Source organism: Mytilus galloprovincialis, chromosome 5 (genome assembly GCF_965363235.1).
Source record: "Mytilus galloprovincialis chromosome 5, xbMytGall1.hap1.1, whole genome shotgun sequence".
In the NCBI taxonomy this organism is placed as follows: domain Eukaryota; kingdom Metazoa; phylum Mollusca; class Bivalvia; order Mytilida; family Mytilidae; genus Mytilus; species Mytilus galloprovincialis.
The window spans coordinates 71,906,297-71,931,367 of NC_134842.1; the positions used below are offsets into that span (position 1 = coordinate 71,906,297).

Genomic DNA, 25,071 nt, shown 5'->3' on the forward strand with positions numbered 1-25,071 from the left:
AATGTGTTTTAATTTGCAATTACTGGTGATTTGAATGTTGATAAATGATAAACACCCCTTTTGGAAAATGTAAACATATTGCAGCTTCTCGGAATCTCTTTCGACTATTCATCTTCTCTGTCAACGTGTATTCAGAACGATGGCTGCTGAGTTAGAAAGCTTGGAGAAATCCTTACAAAAGAATTTCCCACCTCAAGAATTGGCAGATGTGTGGAGAATTCTGTACGGAAAGGAACTTAGGTAAAATCTGAGTTTGTGCATGTTCAGATTCAATGCAAAACAACCTTACCGTAAATGTAAAGCAAAACATTAGTTACTAATGGGAAGAGGGAGAGAAACGAATCTTAATTCCATTTCTTTTTCCTTGGAGTAATTTTAAATTCCCATTATAAGAACAACAGGCTATTTGCCAATTCCCGTAATTGAGTCTTTAGAAGTGTCAACTTGACACTATAATCTCTTTGTAATTTTTGGATCACCCGGTAATTTTATGTCGCTATTGTATATAACTCATTAGTACATTTGTAATTTATGATGTGGCACTGCAGAGAAAAATAAATAAATAAATAACTAATTGAATAATTAATAAACAAAAAAATAAAATTCAAAATGAATAAATAATTAGTCCTTATAAAACCTTAACTATCTATTTTGTGAACCTTCCAGTATCTTTAATAAAGACCCCTAACAAATGTTGAATATCTTCTATATGATGTATATAATTATCATTTTCTGGTGTTGCTAATAATACTTCTGATTCAAGTGTTAGTTTTGATGTTATGAAGTAGAGTGCAGAGCGGAGTTTTTCTCTAGCCTCCTCATAATTTTCACAATCCCTTATACATGTTATAAGTACATAGGTAATCATTGGTAATGGTCAACTGTTTCTATTTGTCCACAACTGCATTTGTTGATGAGTGCTGGGCATATCATTGATTTGTACCAGTTTAAATTACAATATCCTCTTCTTAAAGTAGTAGTTATTCAATATATTTCAGGTTAACGGCTTGTCTTTTGAAAGTGTATTTTTCTCATTTTGTTGAAAGGCATAATATCTTCTTTCTTTATCACTGGTGTCCCATCGGTTTTGTCGTTTTAACATAACAAAGCCTTTTGCTCCTTTTTGTTTATATCTTGTTTTGTAAATATTGGAATGCTTTGTATTTTTTCTGCCTCCTGTGCTGCTTTTTTAGCTAGTTGGTCTGCTAGTTTATTACCTTGTATGTCAGCGTGTCCAGGGGTCCATTCAATGGAAACAATGATTCCTTCAGATTTTAGTGTCAATTAATATACCGATTTTAATATCATGAATAGTTTTGCCGTAATTATCTGATTTCCAATTTAAAGTTAAAATTCCAATTGCTGATTGGCTGTCTGAGACAATTTGGATGGATTCAGTGTTTTTTTTTGTTGTTTGGAATAATAGGAAAATTTATTACTAGCTTGATAGCTACTAATTCCCCTAATAAAATTAATCCTCTATTGGAAACGGGCTGTGTTAACTCCATATGTTCTGTGCTGTTTGATATTAAAATAGCTGTAATTAGAGATCCCTAATTTGGTTGTCTCCCTTATGACGGACATTATTTTTTACTTAAAATGGAGAGCTAGCAGACAGAGCAAATTTACCTGTGCGTAATGTGAGTAATCTATAAGGTTTTTAAATCTTTTAATTTCATAAATTTGTTGTTCAGCAAAATACTTTTCACATCAGAAATTATTTTTCATGAAAAATTAATTAAAACCACCGATACGTCACTTTCAAATCATCATGCTTTGCATTGGCAAAAGGGAATCTTGTCCGGTATGAAACCAGTCTACGATTGACAAAGGGAAGTAATTTGTTTTAAAAGTGTGTAATTATAGAATCAAATCGGTAAGTGGCAAATGGACTATTGCATGTATTGGCCCAGATGTTATCAACTTCAGGGGCCGATCCAGCCATTTTAAAAGGGGGATTCCTAACTCAGAACCTGATCCTAATATTATAAACGTTCAATTCATTCTGACAACACTGAGTTAACTGGGGAAAATTCAAACTCGAATTTGTTCCATAAAATTTTTTTACAATCCAAGCATTAAGAAAAGTACTGAAACCGCTCTTATATAGAACAGATGAATTAAGTTAAACTAAAGTCTACCGTTACTTTCTTTCACTTGCAGTACATTTGGTTGCCAACTTACATTTTTTTGGCGGCAGAAATATTCTTTAAAATTTGTCAGTTTATATATATTCTTATCAATTTATAACGCTTGAGCATTTGTAATACATGGGTATAATGTATACACATGCAAGAACTAGCTACGACATTAAATGTACAGTAATAGAAGTCAGTATAATATTATATTACTGCGTAGTTGTTGTGATGTTACCTGGTTACTGTATACATCAATGACATCGCCGGATATTTTTAATGTTCCGGCAAAAAAAAACTTTAATAAGGAGTAGCTTAAAAACTAGCTCGGTTACTAAAGACTTTCTTTGGACCAATAGATTCGTCTTTCATCAGCAGGGGACTTAGTTTAACATAGGACCCTATAGGAAATGCATACAAATGACTTCTTCTAGAGAACCACTAAATGGAATGAAACCAAACATGGCATGAATGTTCCTTATGAGGTGCTCACCAAGTGTTGTTACTTTGTAGCCGGTCCATTATCCAAGATGGCCGCCAGCAGGGGACTTAGTTTAACATAGGACCCTATAGGAAATGCATACAAATGACTTCTTTTAGAGAACCACTGAATGGAATGAAACCAAACATGGCATGAATGTTCCTTATGAGGTGCTGACCAAGTGTTGTTACTTTGTAGCCGGTCCATCATCCAAGATAGCCGCCAGGGGGGGACTTAGTTTAACATAGGACCCTATGGGAAATGCATATAAATGACTTCTTCTAGAGAATCACTGAATGGAATGAAACCAAACATAGCATGAATGTTCCTTATGGGGTGCTGACCAAGTGTTGTTACTTTGTAGCAGAATCATCATCCAAGATGGCCGCCAGCAGGGGACTTAGTTTTCCATAGGACCATAAGGGAAATACATACAAATGTTTTCTTTTAGAGAACCACTGAATGGATTGAAACCAAACATAGCATGAATGTTCCTAATGAAATGCTGACCAAGTGTTGTTATTTTGTCGCCAATCCAACTTCCTAGATGGTCGCCATAGAGGGGACTTAGTTTAACATAGGACCCTATGGGAAATACATACAATTTTCTTCTTTCAGAGAACCATTGAATTGAATGAAACCAAACATAGCTTAAATGTTCCTTTCCTTATGAGGTTCTGGCCAAGTGTTGTTAATTTGTAGCCAAATTTTTTCTTTTTTTATATGATTTCAAAAACGCAGGTAGAATCAGGTGAGCGATACAGGCTCTTGAGAGCCTCTAGTTTTATTTTTCATATATATATATGTGAAATTAAAAAAAAAATCTGTTGAGTAGTTTAATTATGTACACTCATGACTTCACCTTAATAATTTTTGTTAATTAGAACATAGATGTGAAATAAAAGTTTTTGTCTTCTATCTTGAACACGTTGAAAACTCTTACAGTATCAAAACCAAATTAAATTTGTTAATGTTTTACACAGACAACTAGAGTTTCCAAAGGAGGCCAGAGATTTAGCAGATAAAAGACAGTTTGAATTAAAAGGCAGTTGTTTTACTGCAGAAAAAGAATCTCTCCGTCAACCAAGAATTGTCAGAATTGGTGCTATACAAAATCAGATTATAATACCCACTACAGAGCCTGTACCAAAACAGGTAAGGTTAAATCCATGAACTGTCTAATACAGGGTCTGTACCAAAACAGGTAAGGTTAGATCCATGAACTGTCTAATACAGGGTCTGTACCAAAACAGGTAAGGTTAGACCCATGAACTGTCTAATACAGGGTCTGTATCAAAACAGGTAACATGTGACCCATGAACCGTCTAATACAGGGTCTGTATCAAAACAGGTGATATTTAATCTGTGAAATGTTTAATACAGGGTCTGTATCAAACAGGTGATATTTAATCTGTGAAATGTCTAATACAGGGTCTGTATCAAAACAGGTGATATTTAATCTGTGAAATGTCTAATACAGGGTCTGTATCAAAGCAGGTGATATTTAATCTGTGAAATGTCTAATACAGGGTCTGTATCAAAACAGGTGATCTTTAATCTATGAACTGTCTAATACAGGGTCTGTATCAAAACAGGTAAGATTTAATCTATGAACTGCCTACCACAAAGTCTGTATCAAAACAGGTAAGGATAGATCCATGAACTGCCTACCACATAGTCTCTATCAAAACAGGTAAGATTTAATCTATGAACTGTCTTTTACAGATTCACTTTCAAAACAGGTAAGATTTAATCAATGAAATGTCTAATACAGAACCTGTACCAAAACAGGTAAGATTTAATCTATGAACTGCCTACCACTTATTCTCTATCAAAACAGATAAGGTTAGATTCATGAACTGCCTACCACTTATTCTCTATCAAAACAAATAAGGTTAGATTCATGAACTGCCTACCACTTAGTCAAAATAGGTAAGATTGAACATGTTGAATCCATGAATCACCTCCTTCAGAGATGACAGTTAGTCAAATCAGGTATGATTTGATCTATGAACTGCCTACTACAGGGTCTGTATCAAAACAGATAAGGTTAGATTCATGAACTGTCTAATACAGGGTCTGTATCAAAACAGATAAGGTTAGATTCATGAACTGTCTAATACAGGGTCTGTATCAAAACAGATAAGGTTAGATTCATGAACTGTCTAATACAGGGTCTGTATCAAAACAGATAAGGTTAGATTCATGAACTGTCTAATACAGGGTCTGTATCAAAACAGATAAGGTTAGATTCATGAACTGTCTAATACAGGGTCTGTATCAAAACAGATAAGGTTAGATTCATGAACTGTCTAATACAGGGTCTGTATCAAAACAGGTAAGGTTAGATCTATGAACTGCCTACTACAGGGTCTGTATCAAAACAGGTAAGATTTGATCTATGAACTGCCTACTACAGGGTCTGTATCAAAACAGGTAAGGTAAGTTCCATGAACTGTCTACTACAGGGTCTGTATCAAAACAGGTAAGATTTGATCTATGAACTGCCTACTACAGGGTCTGTATCAAAACAGGTAAGGTTAGATCCATGAACTGTCTACTACAGGGTCTGTATCAAAACAGGTAAGGTTAGATCCATGAACTGTCTACTACAGGGTCTGTATCAAAACAGGTAAGGTTAGATCCATGAACTGTCTACTACAGGGTCTGTATCAAAACAGGTAACATGTGATCCATGAACTGTCTACTACAGGGTCTGTATCAAAACAGGTAAGGTTAGATCCATGAACTGTCTAATACAGGGTCTGTACCAAAACAGGTAAGGTTATATCCATGAACTGTCTTATACAGGGTCTGTGTCAAAACAGTTAAGATTTCTACATGACATATGCCATTGTACAACTCCTTTTATTCTTTTTACTCATGGTTTCTATATACCAAACATGGACTTTGCAGTTGCATATTAAATTATTCTTTTCATGTGTGTACATGGAGCAATAATATTGTGAATGGAAATGGGGAATGTGTCAAAGAGACAACAATCTGACCATAGAAAAAACAACAGCAGAAGGTCACGAACGGGTCTTCAATGTAGTGAGAAATTCCTGCACCCAAAGGCGTCCTTCAGCTGGGCCCTAAACAAATATATACTAGTTCAGTGATAATGAACACCATACTAATTTCCAAATTGAACATAAGAAACTAAAATTAAAATAATACAAGACTAACAAAGGACAGAGGCTCCTGACTTGGGAGAGGCGCAAAAATGCGGCGGGGTTACAACTATACCTCTAGCCAATGTAGAAAAGTAAACGCATAACAATACGCACATTAAATTCAGTCCAAGAGAAGTCCAAGTCTGTTGTCAGAAGATGTCACCAAAGAAAATAAACAAAATGACAATAATACATAAACATGATAAATAACAACAGATTACTAGCAGTTAACTGACATGCCAGCTCCAGACTTCAATTAAACTGATTGAGAGCATATGATTTCATCATAATATCAGGCACAATCCTTCCCATTAGGGGTTTAGTATCATACCATCATAACATATATGAGAAGAACATAACCTGTGTCATGCCAACAACTGTTTTTTGAATAAATGTGTTTAGTTCCAAGGATACCAATTTGCAAGCTTTTGAAAAAAACAGCGGAAATAAAGTGAGTGATGTGAGTACTGAAACAGTATGTGTGGCCTACTTATTTGTTTTTGACATTATCAGACAACTTCTATTTCAGATTTACTCTTAACATAATATCAGATACATAAAGCGAGTAACAGCAAGTTTATATTAAGTTGTTAATATTCTCCTTGGTTTCTGTTTCAGATTGAATCTCCACACAACAGAATATTAGAGATTATAGAAGTGGCTAGTTTATAAGTTGTTAATATTGTCCTGGTTTTGTTTCAGATTGAACCTCTACACAACAGAATATCAAAGATTATAGAAGCGGCTAGTTTATAAGTTGTTAATATTGTCCTGGTTTTGTTTCGGATTGAATCTCTACACAACAGAATATCAGAGATTATATAAGTGGCTAGTTTAAAAGTTGTTAATATTGTCCTGGTTTTGTTTCAGATTGAATCTCTACACAATAGAATATCAGAGATTATAGAAGTGGCTAGGTTATAAGTTGTTAATAATAATATTGTCCTGGTTTTGTTTCAGATTGAATCTCTTCACAACAGAATATCAGAGATTATAGAAGTGGCTAGTTTATGTGGTGTCAATGTCATCTGTTTACAAGAAGCATGGAGTAAGTGTAAATGTATTGAGAATCTTGTTAGTGCTCTTACTAGTACAATTCTTGCCAGATTTCTATAAAACTTATATGCTGTAGGTTAATATCATCAATATCTCAGACAAATATGTTTTTTGTATTATACATGTATTCTGTTATCATTAACATACCTGCCAACTTTCACGATTTAGGCGTGTACTACACGATTTTGACCCTTTGTCACGATTGCACGATCGTGTTCCTGAAAAACCCTCTAAAACACGATTTGGTGAAAATCTACACGAAAAATATTGTTGTTCCCGATTTTGAACTGTGTCCAATGGCGGACAATCGTGTTCAGCCAATCAAATTGTATGTTTCTCATCATAAAATTAATCAGCCAATCAAAAACGTTTTCTCTCAAGATTGTTCTAACATGCTAGATATTGAACTTGTGTTGTATTCCTCTGTTTGTTGGTGGTTAGAATAGCAAAAACGTGAACATGGCAAATGATTTTTCAACTGCAAGGAGGTTCTTACACAGAATAAGAATAAAAGCATGGCTGATTGACAAATTTCAATGATGCAGTACTTCCATGAAGATAATAAATAGTAGTTTATTCACTAATAAATTTATTGACATTACACTTGCTGTAACATAATTTTATTTATGTATTTAATCATCGCCGCAATATAGCCTTTTTGTGCTAATGTGGCGTAAAGCAACCAACAATCAATCAATCAATGTATTTAATCATTTAAAGTATAAATGTACTATTCATTATTTTTCACATGGACCCCCCCCCCCCACATCAACATGAGGAATCACTTAAATGAAGGACTACCCCTAGTCAAGGAGTCACTCTTGTAAAATTAATAAAATAGAAAAATGAAGATTTATTAACTTAAAAATGGGAAATTCAGACATTATATTTGGAACAGCTTTTCTAAATGAAGGGTCCTATTATTTTGAATAATAAAGAAGATATAAGGCAAAGAACATATCTACATGTAAATTCATGTGTTAACTATAATACCAGATAGAGCATAACATGTATAGTTCTTTGGCAAAGTTTCTTCAAATAATATGAATGTGTGCTCATCAGTGGTTTTTAATGTCCTTACATTGAGGGGGTATCCCTAGGTGTTAATACCAACCTGCAGCTGATAAAGGTCCTTCTTTGGGTATAATTTTGAATTGTAAAAGTCAACAACTATTTTGTATCCTTGCACATGAAAAACATTCTTGGTCTTACAGCTACTTGTCCATATTTTCTGCTGATATTGTAACCATAATCATGCAAATAAACTTAAGAAAAAGGCATGTAAGCTCATCTTAAAAATATGACACTTTTTCTAGACCACAAAATAACACGCGCAAAATAGTCGTCGCAAAGAATTGTAACCTTTGAAATTGTTGTCGCGCGCTAAAACCCCCATGGGCATTTTCAAAAGTTGGCAGGTATGCATTAAAATCATACATTTATATTTAAGCAATGCCATTTGCCTTCTGTACACGTGAGAAACACCCATGGTGTGAATTTGCTGAATCAGCAGAAGATGGAGCTACAACAAAATTACTACAAGAGGTATGAATTATCTCCCTTCCTCAACAACAACTTAAGAAAATGTATGATTTATCTCTCTTCCCTAACTAAATTTCTGCAAAAGGTATGAATTATCTCCCTTCCCTAATTAAATTACTACAAGAGGTATGAATTTACCCATTCCCTAACTGAATTACTGCAAAGGGAATGAATTATCACCCTTCCTCAACAAAAAATGTTACAATAGGTATGAATGATCTCCCTTCACTAACTAAATTACTACAAAAGGTATGAATTATCTCCCTTTCTTAACTAAATTACTACAACAGGTATGAATTATCTCCTTTCCCTAACTAAAATACTACAAAAGGTATGAATTATCTCCCTTTCTTAACTAAATTACTACAACAGGTATGAATTATCTCCCTTCCCTAACTAAATTACTACAAGAGGTATGAATTATCTCCCTTCCCTAACTAAATTACTACAAGAGGTATGATTTATTTCCCTTCCCTAACGTGGTATGAATTATCTCCCTTCCTCAACAACAACTTAAGAAAATGTATGAATTATCTCTCTTCCCTAACTAAATTACTGCAAAAGGTATGAATTATCTCCCTTCCCTAACTAAGTTACTGCAAAAGGTAAGAATTATCTCCTTTCCCTAACTAAATTACTACAAGGGGTATGAATTATCTCCCTTCCCTAATTAAATTACTACAAGAGGTATGAATTTACCCATTCCCTTACTGAATTACTGCAAAGGGAATGAATTATCACCCTTCCTCAACAAAAATGTTTCAATAGGTATGAATGATCTCCCTTCCCTAATTAAATTAACACAAAAGGTATGAATTATCTCCCTTCCTTAACTAAATTACTACAACAGGTATGAATTATCTCCCTTCCCTAACTAAATTACTACAAGAGGTATGAATTATCTCCCTTCCCTAACTAAATAAATACAAGAGGTATGATTTATTTCCCTTCCCTAACGGGGTATGAATTATCTCTCTTCCCTATCTAAATTACTACTAAAGGTATGAATAATCTCTTTCCCTAACTGAATTACTACAAGACGTATGAATTATCTCCCTTCCCTAACTAAATTACTACAAGAGGTATGATTTATTTCCCTTCCCAAACGGGGTATAAATTATCTCTCTTCCCTATCTAAATTACTACTAAAGGTATGAATTATCTCTTTCCCTAACTGAATTACTACCAAACATATGAATTATTTCCCTTCCCTATCTAAATAACTGCAACAGGTATGAATTATCTCCTTCCCTATCTAAATAACTGCAAAAGGTATGAATTATCTCCCTTCCCTAACAAAAATTTAACAACAGGTATGCATTATCTCTATATAACAAAATATTCTTTTGATCTTACTAGCTGATAATTTTATTTCTCAGCACAGAAAAGTGATGAAAACTTAGAAATATCTATAATCTAAAAATGCATGTGCCATTGTCAATGAAATTAACAATGTCGTCATAGGTGAAATAGCAATTAACAGATTATCATTAGTCATGACTGAACACAATTGCTTTTCTCAATTTTTCTATAATATTATTTTTAAAGTTCATAATTTGATAAATTTATGATTTTATTGTCTTGAAAAGTCATTCAAGCTTATATACAAATAAAATTTATTGAGATATGTGTGAGCTAGTTTGAATTTATAGAAATCCTTTAAATAATATATCTATGTAAACAGTCAATAAATATTAAAAAATCTTTTTCAGCTGGCAAAGAAATACAACATGGTTATAGTGTCCCCTATACTTGAACGTGACGCTGATCATGGAGATATTCTAGCGAACACAGCAGGTAATACAAAACTATGGCTTGTCACATTGTTATAAGAAAATTGTTTTCTTCCTTTGATTTCCATCTTCAGCATGGTTAGTGTGATGAACTACTTTTGGGACAAATTTTATCAAAATTATAGATAACTCAAAATATGGAAAAATTTCATATTAAGCCAGTCTTGAATTCAGTTTAACAGCATCAGACATATTAATTTTTAACCTTTCATCAAATCACTTCTTAACTTTATAATTCATGACCCATACATTTATTGCAGTATAGTTTAATCATGTTAATCATTTTTTTTGCATTTTTGCCTTATAACTTAAACATTATAATAGATATAGATAATTGTAGATAAAAACTTAAATAGCATAAATGATCAGCAAAGATTAGATCTACAATCATGACAATTAAGACAATATGAAGGAAATTGTATGACAACTCCATATTAGAGTTATTGCCCTTTAATGACTGTTTTTACCAAAAAAATTTATCCCAAATTTGATCAGCAAGGCAAAGTTTTCTTACAAGTCAAATTTCGCCTAAACAGACTGGTAGACTGTCTCTCTCATAGGAGTAAATGCTCTTCAACAATGTTAAATGACCCTCTTTAAAATAGTATGTCTTGAGAAAAAATTAAAAAGTGTAGAGAGAAACTAAACTTAAATGATCAACACTACAAGACCAACAAAACAAGATTTAGTTCATAAATTCTATTCTTGTCTACAATGTTGGAGAGTGTCCTTTGTTGAACATGCAAATAGACCAAAGTGAGTCACATGGTCTTTAGAGCTATAAATTAGCTAAGCTAAGGGCAGTGGCATGGTATTTCACAGTTATAAATGCAAAACTTCCCAGTTAATATAGTCTTTGCTAGTCTATTTTATGCCCTATTTATGGGCATTATGTTTTCTGGTCTGTGCATCCGTCCGCTCATTTGTTCGTCTGTTTGTTTGTCCGTCTGTCCCACTTCAGGTTAAAGTTCTTGGTCGTGGCAGTTTTTGATGAAGCTGCAGTCCAATCAACTTGAAACTTAGTACACATGTTCCCTATGATATGATCTTTCTAATTTAATGCCAAATTAGAGATGTCCCCCCCATTTTCATGGTCAACTGATCATAGAACATGAGAGTGCGGATAGGGCATCTGTGTACTGGGGACACATTCTTGTTTTCTTAATATTCCAGAAAAAATATTTTTGAAAACAAGACTGAAGATACCAAATCTAAACTCCTGATTTTGATTGATTGATATTATTTCGATTGGTTAATTTTTTCTAACATCCATGTATAGAACACTATATAGAAAACACAAACTACATTAAAAAAGAGGGTTGATTCCAGTTGCTAATGGATGATTAATAGAAACTGCTCGCCAGGTGGCGCTGTCTTGTTGTTTATGGTAATTAAGAATGTTGAGGAAAGTCAGGAAGTAATAATTTTGTTTATTTGACAATTTTCATTAATCTATTGATTGTATAGTCAATGATAGTTGAATAAAATGATTCCTAACAAAATCAGACTTCAAAATATGCATGTTTGTGAAATATTGACGATTTGTATAAAGTTCTTGTTTTTCCATTTCAGTGGTAATCTCTAACACAGGACAGTACTTAGGGAAGTCAAGGAAAAACCATATACCTAGAGTAGGAGACTTTAATGAGGTCAGAAATCGATCCAATTAAAAGTTTCACAATTTTCAATGCCTAAGGGAATGTCATTTATAAATAACACAAACAATAGAGGACAAAGTATAGAACCTTGGGGACAACAAATTGTACATGTTGTTGTCCTTGAAAACTGGAGTTACCTTTGCATTCCTTAGTAAAGAAGGATTATATACCAGTATCTTTTATTCTGTTTAATATATATGTGAGAGATGATGCAATAAAAAGCTGTGCTCTTAGGATTTAAAAACAACATTTGTTTGTTCGCTCATTTTTAGGATTTAAATGTCCAATTTATGGGCCTTATATATATGTTCATTCGCAGTCTGTCCCTCTTCAGGTTAAAATGGTCTTTGATAAAGTTGAAGTCCAATCAGCTTAAAAATTAGTACACATGTTCCTTATGATATGATCTTTCTAATGTTTATGCCTAATTAGAGATTTGACCCCAATTTCACGTTCCACTGAACATAGAACATGATATTGCGAGTGGGGCATTTGTTTACTATTTCTTGTTCAATTAATGTTACGAGATAAGTTAAGTATTTATCTACTATTCAATTATAAATTTGCTAGGACTTTTAGTAAAGAATGAGGTCAATACCTAATGGATGACCTTGACATTCATTCATGTTTTCGATCTCTCGATAAAATGAATAAAAAATACAAGAGGAGCTCTAAAGCTGACATTTACTTGTTATGTATATAAATGTTTGTGTTGATATTTGTTTTTCAGTCAACCTACTATATGGAAGGCAATACTGGACATAAAGTTTTTGATACACAGTTTGGTAAGTTAAACTTACTCTAGATACTGTAAGAATTGTTTTACTCTAAATACTGCAGTTATTAACATTGTTATACCTTACATATATGATAAACAATAATATATTATCAAGTGACATTGAATAATTTAGTTAATTTTCATGTAAATGCAAAGAAGTATGTATAACTAAAAATTTACACCATGCATTGAACAAGATTATTATTCACCGGGCAAATTATATATAGCTCCCTTTTGAACTTTTTGATTTGTACAAAAGTTATCTCCCAATAAAAATGATGTCACAGTGTATGTAGGTAAAAGGTGGCAATGGCCAGGTTAAAAGTCGAATAATTAATGAGGAAACAATATCAAATCACAATGAATAAGGCTTGGAATTCATATAGTGCAAAGGATATCTCTCGTAAGCAGTCCTTTTCAGGGCAAGCAATATTTTACAGAACAAGTCTAAGGCCATGAAAAAATGATTGTTGGTTTCCACCTAACCCTGTCTGGTCTGTTTTTACCCTCTGTGTTGATTCTTTTTTTTCATTTTTTAATATTTTTGGCAGATTAAAAAAAATAAGAGTTGTTTTGGTTTCTATTGACAAATATTTTCTAAAGTGTCTGATAATCTCTTAAAAGTGTTTCAACATTAAAATGTGAAACAAACATTAATTACAGGTTAACAACAAAATTTTCTGTAGAACAAAATTGAATTTTCACAAAAAAATAAAATAAATAAAAAAGTTTTTCCTGCCTGCGGGGCTTCATAATTTTCACATTTTAGGGGAAACCAACATTCATTTTTCAATGGCCTAACTTAATTGTATAGAGGGAAAATTCTGGGACACAAAATATTCTTTCAATACAAGTGTTCCAACAATCTTTTACTGTATTATACAAGTTCTTTTTTTTATGGTTCAATGGCCCTCCCACTGTCAGATTGGTAAAATTAAACTAATGCAGCCCTTAGAAGTTATGAACATTCAAAATTGTCAACCCTAAACAGTTATATTACTTCAGTGTTACTTCAGGCTTCTTACTTCTGTCAGCTCTCTGTTTTTGTATAATTTGTGTTCTAATAATGTTAAGATTTGAGATTTTAAATGTCATCTTTTATTATGTAGCATGTTTTATCCCATAACAAACTGTTATGAAGGTTTCAAACACTTTAAATTATATCAAATGAAAATAACACTTTAAAAATGTTATGCATCCAAAACCCTTTTCTCCATTTCCAGTAAAATTATGAACTATTTGTTATAGTTTGTTGGTAAAATTGTGTACTATTTGTAATTGTTAATAGGTAAAATTTTCTATAATTTGTAATTGTTAACTTGTAAAACTATGTTTGATTTGTATTATTAAAAGGAAAAAATATGTATAATTTGATTGTTTACAGGTAAAATTGGTATAAATATTTGTTATGGACGACATCATCCCTTAAATTGGATGATGTATGGGATAAATGGAGCAGAGATTGTATTTAATCCTTCAGCAACAGTTGGAGCTTTGAGGTATGTACTGATGTACTCAGTGGATAGAGATTGTATTTAAGCCTTCAGCGACAGTTGGAGCTTTGAGGTATGTACTTATGTACTCAGTGTATAGACATAATATTTAATCCTTCAGCCACAGTTAGAGCTTTGAGGTTTGTACTCATGTACTCAGTGTATAGAGATTGTATTTAAGCCTTCAGCAACAGTTGGAGCTTTGAGGTATGTACTCATATACTCAGTGTATAGAGATTGTATTTAATCCTTCTGCCACAGTTGGAGCTTTGAGGTATATACTCATATACTCAGTGTACAGGGATTGTATTTAATCCTCAAGCCACAGTGGGAGCTTTGATGTATGTACTCAGTGTAAAGAGATTGTATTTAATCCTTCAGCCACAGCTAGAGCTTTGAGGTATGTACTCATGTACTCGTGTATAGGGATTGTATTAAATCCTTCAGCCACAGTTGGAGCTCTAATGTATGTACTCATGTACTCAGTGTATAGGGATTTTATTCAATCTTCAGCAACAGTTGGAGCTTTGAGGTATGTATTCATGTACTCAGTGTATAGAGATTGTAGTTTATCCTTCAGCAACAGTTGTAGCTTTGAGGTATGTACTCAGTGTATAGAGATTGTATTTAATTGTTCAGTCACAGTTAGAGCTTTAAGGTATGTACTCATGTACTCAGTGTATAGAGATTGTATCTAACCCTTCAGAAACAGTTTGGGCTTTGAGGTATGTACTTCTCAAGTACTCAGTGTATAGAGATTGTATTTAATCCTTCAGTCACAGTAGGAGCTTTGAGGATGTACTCAGTGTATAGAGCATCAATTTTACTGTTCTTCAGTTATGTCCTTTTACAACTTTATATAATATACAAGCAGCATGGACACATTCCCAATTTATTCACATAAGTATGCTCAAAGGGATAAGTTAATGCACGAAGGAATTATTTGATTTGTTTAAGCTAAAATAATATAAATTTCACATAGAAATAGTTCTGATATTAGTAATTATAAAAAAAAATACTGCTTATTGGCACCTCACATTATACATTATGAAGGCATGACACCTTAATTATGCACTATTTGTGTTGTAATGTCAGGTTTGGTCTAGTTTTTCCATAATTTAAAACAATAATTTACTTTTGTCACCATCACTGATCTAGGAAGTTAAGATTTACTCATAACTTTGGCACCTTTTGGTTATGGAGCAATTTGGATCTTGTATGATAAAGGGGCCAATAAAAGCTAGAAATGACACTATTGCTAACTCTGCCACTGTTTATATTTTCAGTGAACCAATGTGGCCAATAGAAGCCAGGAATGCTGCCATTGCTAATCATTATTTTACAGTGGCTATTAACAGAGTTGGAACAGTAAGTTTTTCCTGATTTGATAATTTAAGCATTTAATTTTCTTCACCCACTCTGAGTGATGACTATATATTAAGATCATCTTGTTTGACCCTTCTGTCTTTCCTTTTTAGTCCCTGTACTCCCTACCGAGGAAGTCGCATGTTTCAAAGAACAACTACCTAACCAAAGCAGGCCCATAAACAATAGTGTATTGCTAGTTCACTGAGATGGTATTGTGTTAAATGTCTTGATCAATTGAAGTTTGTCAAGACATAAAGTAAGGGAATAAATTAGCAGTATAGAAACTTAAAATAAATATGAGATATTTTATTTCAGGAAGAATTTCCCAATGAATTTACCTCAGCAGATGGAAAAAAAGGTCAGTTATTTTTTTTTGTTTTACTATAGGTATAACTTCACTTAATTCATTCAAAACCCATTTCCTTTCTCAGCACAGTAGTGATATGAAAAATTACCACTAGAAACTAAGTAAAATAGCGATAAACAGATTATTATTGGTCATCTCAACTCTGTCGCTTTTCACACTTTTGAGATGATCAACGATAATCTATAATTTTTGTCATTGGTTTAACATCTATATTTTATTAGTTATATTAATGGCCTCATCTCTATCTTACCTAGCATAATGTATTCAGTTAAACATTCTTTAGATCCTGTCCATGCCCTTGTCAAGTAATATGGACATTGTGAAAAAATAGCTTTACTTTTAGATATGATCTGAAGAATTTAGTCGTCACAGCTGTGGTTATAAAGTTAAAATTGAGAAAGGAAATGGGGAATGTGTCAAAGCGACAACAACCTGACCATAGAGCAGACAACAGCTTAAGGCCACCAATGTGTCTTCAATGTAGCGAGAATTCCCTCACCCGTAGGTGTCCTTCAGTTGGCCCCTAAAAAATATGTATACTAGTACAGTGATAATGGACGTTGTACTAAACTCTGAATTATACACAAGAAACTAAAATTAAAAATCATACAAGACTAACAAAGGCCAGAGGCTCCTAACTTGGGACAGGCGCAAAATTGCGGCGGGGTTAAACATGTTTATGAGATCTCAACCCTCCCCCTATACCTCTAGCCAATGTAGAAAAGTAAACGCATAACAATACGCACATTAAAATTCAGTTCAAGAGAAGTCCGAGTCCGATGTCAAAAGATGTAACAAAAGAAAATAAATAAAATGACAATAATACATAAATAACAACAGACTACTAGCAGTTAACTGACATGCCAGCTCCAGACCTCAATTAAACTGATTGAAAGATTATGTCTTCATCATATGAATATCAGGCACAATCGCTCCCGTTAGGGGTTTAGTATCATACTATCATAAAATATATGAGAAAAACATAATCCGTGTCATGCCAACAACTGTTTTTTAAAAATAAATGTGTTTAGTTCCGATGCAAAGACCCTATAAGTGAATCAATATTAAAGCCAAAATGTGCAATCTTTAATGCCCTGACAACAGTATCGTAACTAATATCCCTTCTTTATAAATCTGTTTAAAGGTTTTGTAAGCTTTTGAGGTGAATACCGACATTTTTGTGCTTTTTAAAGAATATTACCATAAAAAATTGGATGTGAAATACCTGAACGTATAAGATGTCTGCATGTTGAGTTATATTTACGAATTATTTCCTTATACCGGTGATAAAATTTAGTAAATATTTTGACCAGTTTGTGATATCGAAAACCCTGGTGTAATAATTTTTCAGTAATACATAAATTTCTCTCGCTAAAATCTAATACGTTGTTACATACATGAGCGAATCGTACAAGTTGAGATATTTAAACACCATAAGATGGTGACAAGGATACGTCACCATCTAAAAATGGATAATTAACGATAGGAAATGAAAAATCATCTCTTTGATCATAAATTTTTGTATTAAGCTTCCCGTTAATGATATAGATATCAAGATCGAGGAAAGGGCAGTGGTCATTGTTAGTATTAGCTTTATTTAAAGTAAGTTCAACAGGATAAATTTCTTTAGTATACATACTGAAGTCGTCATTATTGAGAGCCAATATATCATCCAAATATCTAAAAGTATTGTTAAACTTTTGTATCAAATGTTGTTTCTATGGGTCTTTGCTAATTTTAGTCATAAATTGTAACTCATAACAATACAAAAACAGGTCCGCAATAAGTGGTGCACAGTTAGTCCCCATTGGAATTCCAATAACTTGACGATATACAGAACAAAAAATTCAAGCGCATATATAGTATCAAAGCATGTCCAATTGACATAGTTCTTTTGTTTATTACTACAAAATGTACTAAAAAATTACCTAAAAGAGTTTGAACATATGTACTCACATTCTGACTTTTTAAATGCCCAGTTAATTAGGGATGTGAATTTTTTCTTAATAAGAATATGAGGCAAAGTGGTATATAGGGTAGAAAAATCAAAACTTTGAACAGATTCAAAATCACCAATATATGCATGCAATTTATCAAGTACTTCCAACAAGTTTTTGACACTCTAAAAGTAATTAATTTCACTATTTTCAAAGGCCTTATTTGAACAATTTATAATCAGGTTTTTTATTGTACCAAGTGTACTAGTAAGTAAAACAGACAATTTAGTAGTGGAACAATGGCTTGAAGATGAAATAAATCTATATTTGTAAGTTTTTTTGTGTAGCTTCGGAAGCCAGTACATAGTTGGGACTTTCATTGTATTTGGTTCTGCTTGTAAAGAAGTAGCTTAAAGTTTGTGTTTGTTACAGATGTCGTTTTCTGAAAATGAAGTCCGTTGGAATGTTGGTGAGTTCCTGATTTCCTTTTGCAGAACCTCTATATAAAATTTACGTCAAACAATAACGATATTATTAGCAGCTTTATCAGCCAGGACAAAAACAAATACCTTGGCTAGTTCTTTCAGTTTATGTTTGATACGTGAAATAGGGTTTTTATGGTTGTTGTTAAGAGTAAAATGTTCTTTAAAATGTTGTATTCGAATATCAACTATCTTCATTACTGAATTACAAAAAGAGTCCAAAGATTTTTTGTCAGCTTTTTCCCGTTTTACCCATTTCAAACAGTAGGTACAGAGTGAGTCATGGATGATATTACGACACTCATTCCAATTAATAATTGACGGGGGAAGATATTTAGGTCCTTTACTGAGGAATTATTTTAACTCTCGGTCGCGAACGATGTTAAGATCTCCAGTTATGACATGGAAAATGGGGCCATAGGTGTATTCGGAATTTCTGCAATTACACGACATAGGTGTATTTTCAATGATATTTACATCTTTACACAATTGGCTATAATTAAACACATATTTCCGGGTAGATTTCTTGTATATATAACAAATGAGAGGGAGTTCTGTATTGTCAAAATATCCAGGAATTTGGTCTTTAACAGAATGGTCGTTAACAATACCGGCAATATTTACAAAATCAAAACCTTTATTGACATACTTTATTTTAATAAAATGTTTTTTATGATCTTCGGGACGATCAATTTTTGGAAACAGTTTAGAATAACAATATGCCATTATAATTTGAACCTTTTAAAATTTCTATGGAAAGAAAATTGGCTTAAAAACTTATTCCCAGTAAAATCACCTAACCAGTACTGGTATTAAGTGAAATAAAGCTTTGTGATGCATGGGGTAGTCGGGCAGATCCAGGATTTTTGAAAGGAGAGGGGCAAATTTCCATTAATCTAAAGCAGACATGAACTAAAAATATAAATTTTTCAATCAAGAGTTTTGGGTCATACTTTATTTGCTGTTTACTATACATGCTTGTTTGATAATCTTTAGTTGCTCAACATCTGAACAGAATCTACAATAGAATTGGTAGTGTTCTCAGCTATGGAAGACTTCTGATGAAGTTAACAGTCTTAACATGCTTTGAAATGTAATGCAAGCCACCATGGTCAACATTACAGTCCCTACTACATGAGTTTTACAAATATTATCTGTTAGACATTTTGGACACATTTTAAAAACTTAGATTTCTTTTTTCAGCTCATAAAGATTTTGGCCATTTCTATGGTAAGTTTATTAGATTTTCTTATTTTACAATTTCTTATTTGGTCGCCTTATAAATAAAGCTTCTTTTGTACTTTTGTACATAGTACTTTCAAACTGAAAAAAGCAATATCTTGTCATACTATATATATGTGAATAAATGAATAAACATCTTGATGTAGTAGAAATATCTTGATTATTTTAATTCAGTAACAGTATGTTGTCTTATCTGCAGGTCATATTAATAAAATAGTGATCAACTGTTAGTGTCCCTCACACAACACAATATTGCAACTGTCCAATCTTGTTAGTTCTCTCACATGCACAATTATTGACAGATTTTTATGAAACTTATATCAAAAGTGTATATCAGCAATGTCTTAATAGACAAGTTTGAAAATCAGTGCTGATCATTTTTTTTTTAAAAAGAGTTATGCTCCTTGGAAACATTTGTTATTTGTACAATTTTTTTTTTAAAAGAGTTATTCACCTGGGAAACATTAATTATACAAAAAGTTGTATTGTTAGCGCTCTAAAAGAGGCAAAGTTTGGTAAATACCCATGACATATTTGTATCAAATAAGTTATATTTAGTTTATGTTTTAGCCCAAAAAATTAATTCTGTTGACTTTTGTCTTTCTCAGGTTCCAGTTATGTGGCTGCACCAGATGGCAGTAGAACCCCGGTAAGATTACCTATAAACATGTAAAATGAAATAAAGTCTACTGTTAGTTTATAGCATGTTAAAATTTATTATGTGGTTTCCTTGCTTAATGTTTTCATTCAGTGTTACTTTTTTCTGTATGGTAAGTAGAGTTTGTGTGCTTGACTCATATAAAGCTTATATACATCTAGAATAAAAATGTCAAAGTTTACTTGATTACTCCATGATTCAAGCAAACAAATGTCATCATTACTAAAGATGGGGGTGAAAATGAACAATGGTTTTCGGATGATTGCCACATTTTTCCTTTGCTTGATTATAATAAAACTTTTACAAAAGGAGATACAGTTGTGGGGAATAAGTCTATAGAAGATTTTAGTTTTAAAAGTCAAGGTCATCCCTTCTAAAAATAGAAGTAAAAAAACAATGGTTTGCAGATTGTAACTAGAATATTCCTTGCTTGGTTAGAATGAAACCTATACAGTTTGACATTTGTCTGTGCTTAACATACAGTCAGACTATTGATACATACATTAAGGAAGGGTGTTGGATTATTATCATTGATACAGCAAGCTGTACAAAAATCTTGTTCAGAACAGAAAGAGAGAAAATAAGTAGTGGTATTATTACAGGATATACTGTACAATAATTGACCTGTTTATAAGAATTTTAACAATTTGTACTTTGTGTATCAAGGTCAGTATTTTGACAGTACAAGAATAATATGATGGCCAGAGGGAAAATATGACATGTCATCTGCAAGGCATGCTGGAAAATAATTATTGACCTGATGCTGTTGTACTATAGATATGAGATAAAACTTATCGCTTTGAAATAATGACATACATAATATATTTGTATTATATCAATTATCCAGTGACGTTATTGATGTCTGTCTGTCATTAAATCTGTTGTCTTTACAAATACCTAAATACTGTTGTTAGAATTGGTTTTAGTGTGTAATCATTTTTCAATAGTTAGTTATACATGTATTAAAAATTATATATCCATTAGATTATTATACACTAAGTAAGTACTTGTAGTAATATCATTTTTTAATAGTTAATTATATTAGTTTGTATTCATTAGATTATCATTTTCTTAATTAGTAAATTAACTTGTCTAATAAATACTCATTGTGATACAATAGAAAGTGGCTGAAACCACTATAACGGCCTTTTACTGTCAATCATGTCAGTTGAACCAATATTAAGGTATATTTCTGTCAATCATTTCAATTGAACTAATAGTAGGGCCTTTTACCGTCAGTCATGTCAATTTAACCAATATTAGGTAGAAATTAGAAGATGAGGTATGAGGGCCAATGAGACAGCTGCAACTGTCCATCTAAGTCACAACGTATAAATAGTAAACAATTATAGGTCAAAGTACAGCCTTCAACTAGAGCTGTGGGTAACGTCAGAATAGCAAGCTATAAAGGGCCTACAAAAGACAAATGAAAAGGTAAACCTATTGTCTAATGATACCATAATCTGTATAGGAAACAAGAAAGGAGAAACACTTATGACTAAGTTTATTTCAGACATCAAAGAATTAAGTGTGTTCTCTTACGGTGAGGAGTAGTTTCAATGTAACAGGATATAACCATACAACAGTGATTAAGTATGTATGTTCCTAGGCAACATAGAGTAATTAAGTGTGTGTCCATACAGCAGGCAGTAATTAAACATGCCCCCTCGTAGAAGGGAAATAATTTATAATGTTTCCTTGCAAGGTCCTCCTTAACAAAATATCTGGTTTTTTTTCCTTTCAGGGTTTGTCTAGAACAAAGGATGGATTACTGGTAGCTGAAGTAGATCTTAACTTATCTAGACAGATCAAAGATAAATGGGGATTTAGGGTGAGTAGCTTAGAGAATGAATATTATGCATGGAAAAAAGACAAATTGTTCTAAAAATGTGGCAAAAAACAGATCCATGTGATTCAAGCCTGGAGGCAATTTAGGTACTACTAATTTTGGAATCTTTGGTCGTCTAGAGGTTCAAACTTCTGTCTGTCTGTCTGTTCGCCTGTCTGTCCATTCGTTCCGCTTCAGGTTAAAGTTTTTGGTCAAGGTAGTTTTTGATGAAGCTGAGGTCCAATCAACTTGAAACTTAGTACACATGTTCCTTATGATATGATCTTTCTAATTTTAATTCCAAATTAGACTTTTGACCCAATTTCACGGTCCACTGAACATACAAAATTAAAGTTCTAGTTTCAGGTTAAAGTTTTTGGTCAAGGTAGTTTTTGATGAAGCTGAAATCCAATCAATTTTAAACTTAGTACACATGTTCCTTATGATATGATCTTTCTAATTTTAAAGCCAAATTAGACTTTTGTCCCCAATTCCAAGGTCCATTGAATATAGAAAATGAAAGTGCGAGTTTCAGGTTAAATGTTTTGGTCAAGGTAGTTTTTGATGAAGTTAAAGTCAAATCAACTTGAAACTTAGTACACATGTTCCCTATTGTATGATCTTTTTTCTTTTAATGCCAAATTATATTTTTTCCCTATTTCACGGTCCATTTGAACATGGAAAATGATAATGCAAGTGGGGCATCTGTGTACTTTGGACACATTCTTGTTTGAATCTAATTCAACGTGAGTGATAAAACTGTCAAAATACTGGGTATGTGCAATTTGGATACAACCATTTATAGTGATTGATTGAGGTAAAACTTCAGATTTTACAGATGCTGAAACTTAACAACGAAATAATCTTGTCATTTCAGTTCCTTTTTAACGTGGAAGGTGTGATTCTCAATTAAGTTACTTTAAAATATTTTTTTATCAGATGACACAAAGACTGGATATGTATGCAGCAGAAATGACTGAGGCTGTTAAACCTGACTTTAAACCTGATATAATCAGAGAGAAATAACTTGGTATGTATAAAAAACACTTGATGTTAATGTGTTCAAAGTCATAGGAAAGATTGATCGATAGTTGGTTAATAACGCTTGTTTCAGCACACATGGATATTTTATGGTGGACAGTTTTAGGGTAAAGATCCTATGAACGTAATTAAAACCCTTATGTCACTGACTTGATATTTACACATACCTCATCCGTACAAATGAGAACACAGAAGGTAGGAAGGTGACCATTATTTAAAAGCTAACCATGTACATAACAGAAATTATGGATAATGTATACTCAGATGTTCAAATTACTAAATGGTGGGCATGACTGACCATACTAAAGTTGTGATGAGTAAATCTATCTAATCTATAAAAAGGAAAATCATGAAAAATAATTTTTAGATTGGAGTTATCTTTCTTTTGTCCATAATACAATATAAAAAAGAAGATGTGGTATGATTGCCAATTAGACAACTGTCCACAAGAGACCTAAATGACACAGACATTAACAACTATAGGTCACCGTACGGCCTTCAACAATGAGCAAAGCCCATACCGCATAGTCAGGTATAAAAGGCCCCGATAAGACAATGTAAAACAATTCAAACGAGAAAACTAACGGCCTTATTTATGTAAAAAAATGAAAGGAAAACAAATATGTAACGCATAAACAAACGACAACCACTGAATTACAGGCTCCTGACCTGGGACAGGCACATACATAAATAATGTGGTGGGGTTAAACATGAAAGTTGGTTTTGACTTCCATTGCTTAATAAGTTTAAATTCACACTATAAAAAATAGCAATCTTTACCCTCTGGTGCTCAATAGCACTCAGAGTAATGAGTGAGCTTAAGTACCCAGAGAGAGAGAACCACACACCTGAATATGGAAACTGGATGTACTAGACAATCAAAATCAGAGCAAAGAATCATGCTGTTTTAAATTTTCAAATAATATTTTCTTATCTAGACCGAGAAAATAATTGAACGTATGAAAAAAAAGTAAAATCACAAAAATACTGAACTCCAATTGAAATTCATAACCGCAAGTTTAAGTCCGTAATCAAATGGCAAAATCAAAAGCACAAACACATCAAACGAGTGGATAACAATTTTCTTAATCCTGACTTGGTACAGGTATTTTCTTATGTAGAAAATGGTGGACTTTACCTGGTTTTATAGCTAGCTAAACCTCTCACTTGTATGACAGTCTCATTAGATTCCATATATATGTTCCAAAGTATTTTTCATAACAAAAATGTTTACTCAAAATGTTTTTTAAAAATTTTGTTGGATTTTTTTTCAATTTTTAAGTAACATTACCTTTTGAACAGTCAGGAAGGCTCATTGGAGCCTCTTGTTTTATTATTATGTAGTGAATTAAACTATTTGACTTTGTTTTTAAGATAGAGGAAGTGTCACACAGTATCTAGTCAGGATCATTCATCAACATTGATAGTTGGATGTGTGAATATATTTAGAATAAATACAGTCTGGGAAATTTTCGAAATTAAGGCCTTGTTTAATACAGCATTTATATAAAAAAAAAAATTGAAAAAGAAACAATATTGTTTAGTATATGCACACCTATTATGTATTCAGATAATTTTTTTTACCTATTTTTCAAGTTCTATTTTATATGAATGATGTATCAAACAAAATAAATTATAAGTTAAATTTATAAGTAATACCTCACGGAAAATTGCTAAAAAAGACCTTAATTTTAATTATTTTATTTTATCAATGTATGTCAACTTGGTGAAGAAAAATTAAAAAAATGAAAAGAAGACGATTACTTCCATAACCAAAACCGATTAATTGAGTGGCATTTTGATAATGTTGATACTCTGTACTACCGAGCTACCGAGCCATACTCAAGTATTAGATACCTGTTGACATCCCTTATATTATTGTATCAATATAACCAAGTTAGGGGCAATTTTTCTTTCTTTCCAATAACAAAGTTTATCTTAGCATTAATATGGAAGTGATTTTTTGAAGTGAAAATACTGAAGAATAATAATTGTTTTATGTTTTGTATGTTATATTAAACCTATTAATCAGTTCA

General features: G+C 32.5%; 1 protein-coding gene across 1 annotated transcript; it reads left to right on the top strand.

The window, feature by feature from the left end:
• The first annotated feature begins 82 nt into the window (after positions 1-82).
• Positions 83-25,071, top strand: LOC143076347 (beta-ureidopropionase-like). The gene is made up of 15 exons (XM_076252071.1): positions 83-240; positions 3,600-3,771; positions 6,753-6,840; positions 8,299-8,393; positions 10,103-10,187; positions 11,756-11,832; positions 12,572-12,626; positions 14,004-14,118; positions 15,399-15,480; positions 15,796-15,838; positions 19,470-19,496; positions 20,117-20,157; positions 21,911-21,997; positions 22,934-23,024; positions 24,410-25,071. The coding sequence occupies exons 1-14, from the start codon at positions 140-142 to the stop codon at positions 23,018-23,020; spliced, it is 1,155 nt and encodes a 384-aa protein (XP_076108186.1). The 5' UTR covers positions 83-139; the 3' UTR covers positions 23,021-23,024; positions 24,410-25,071.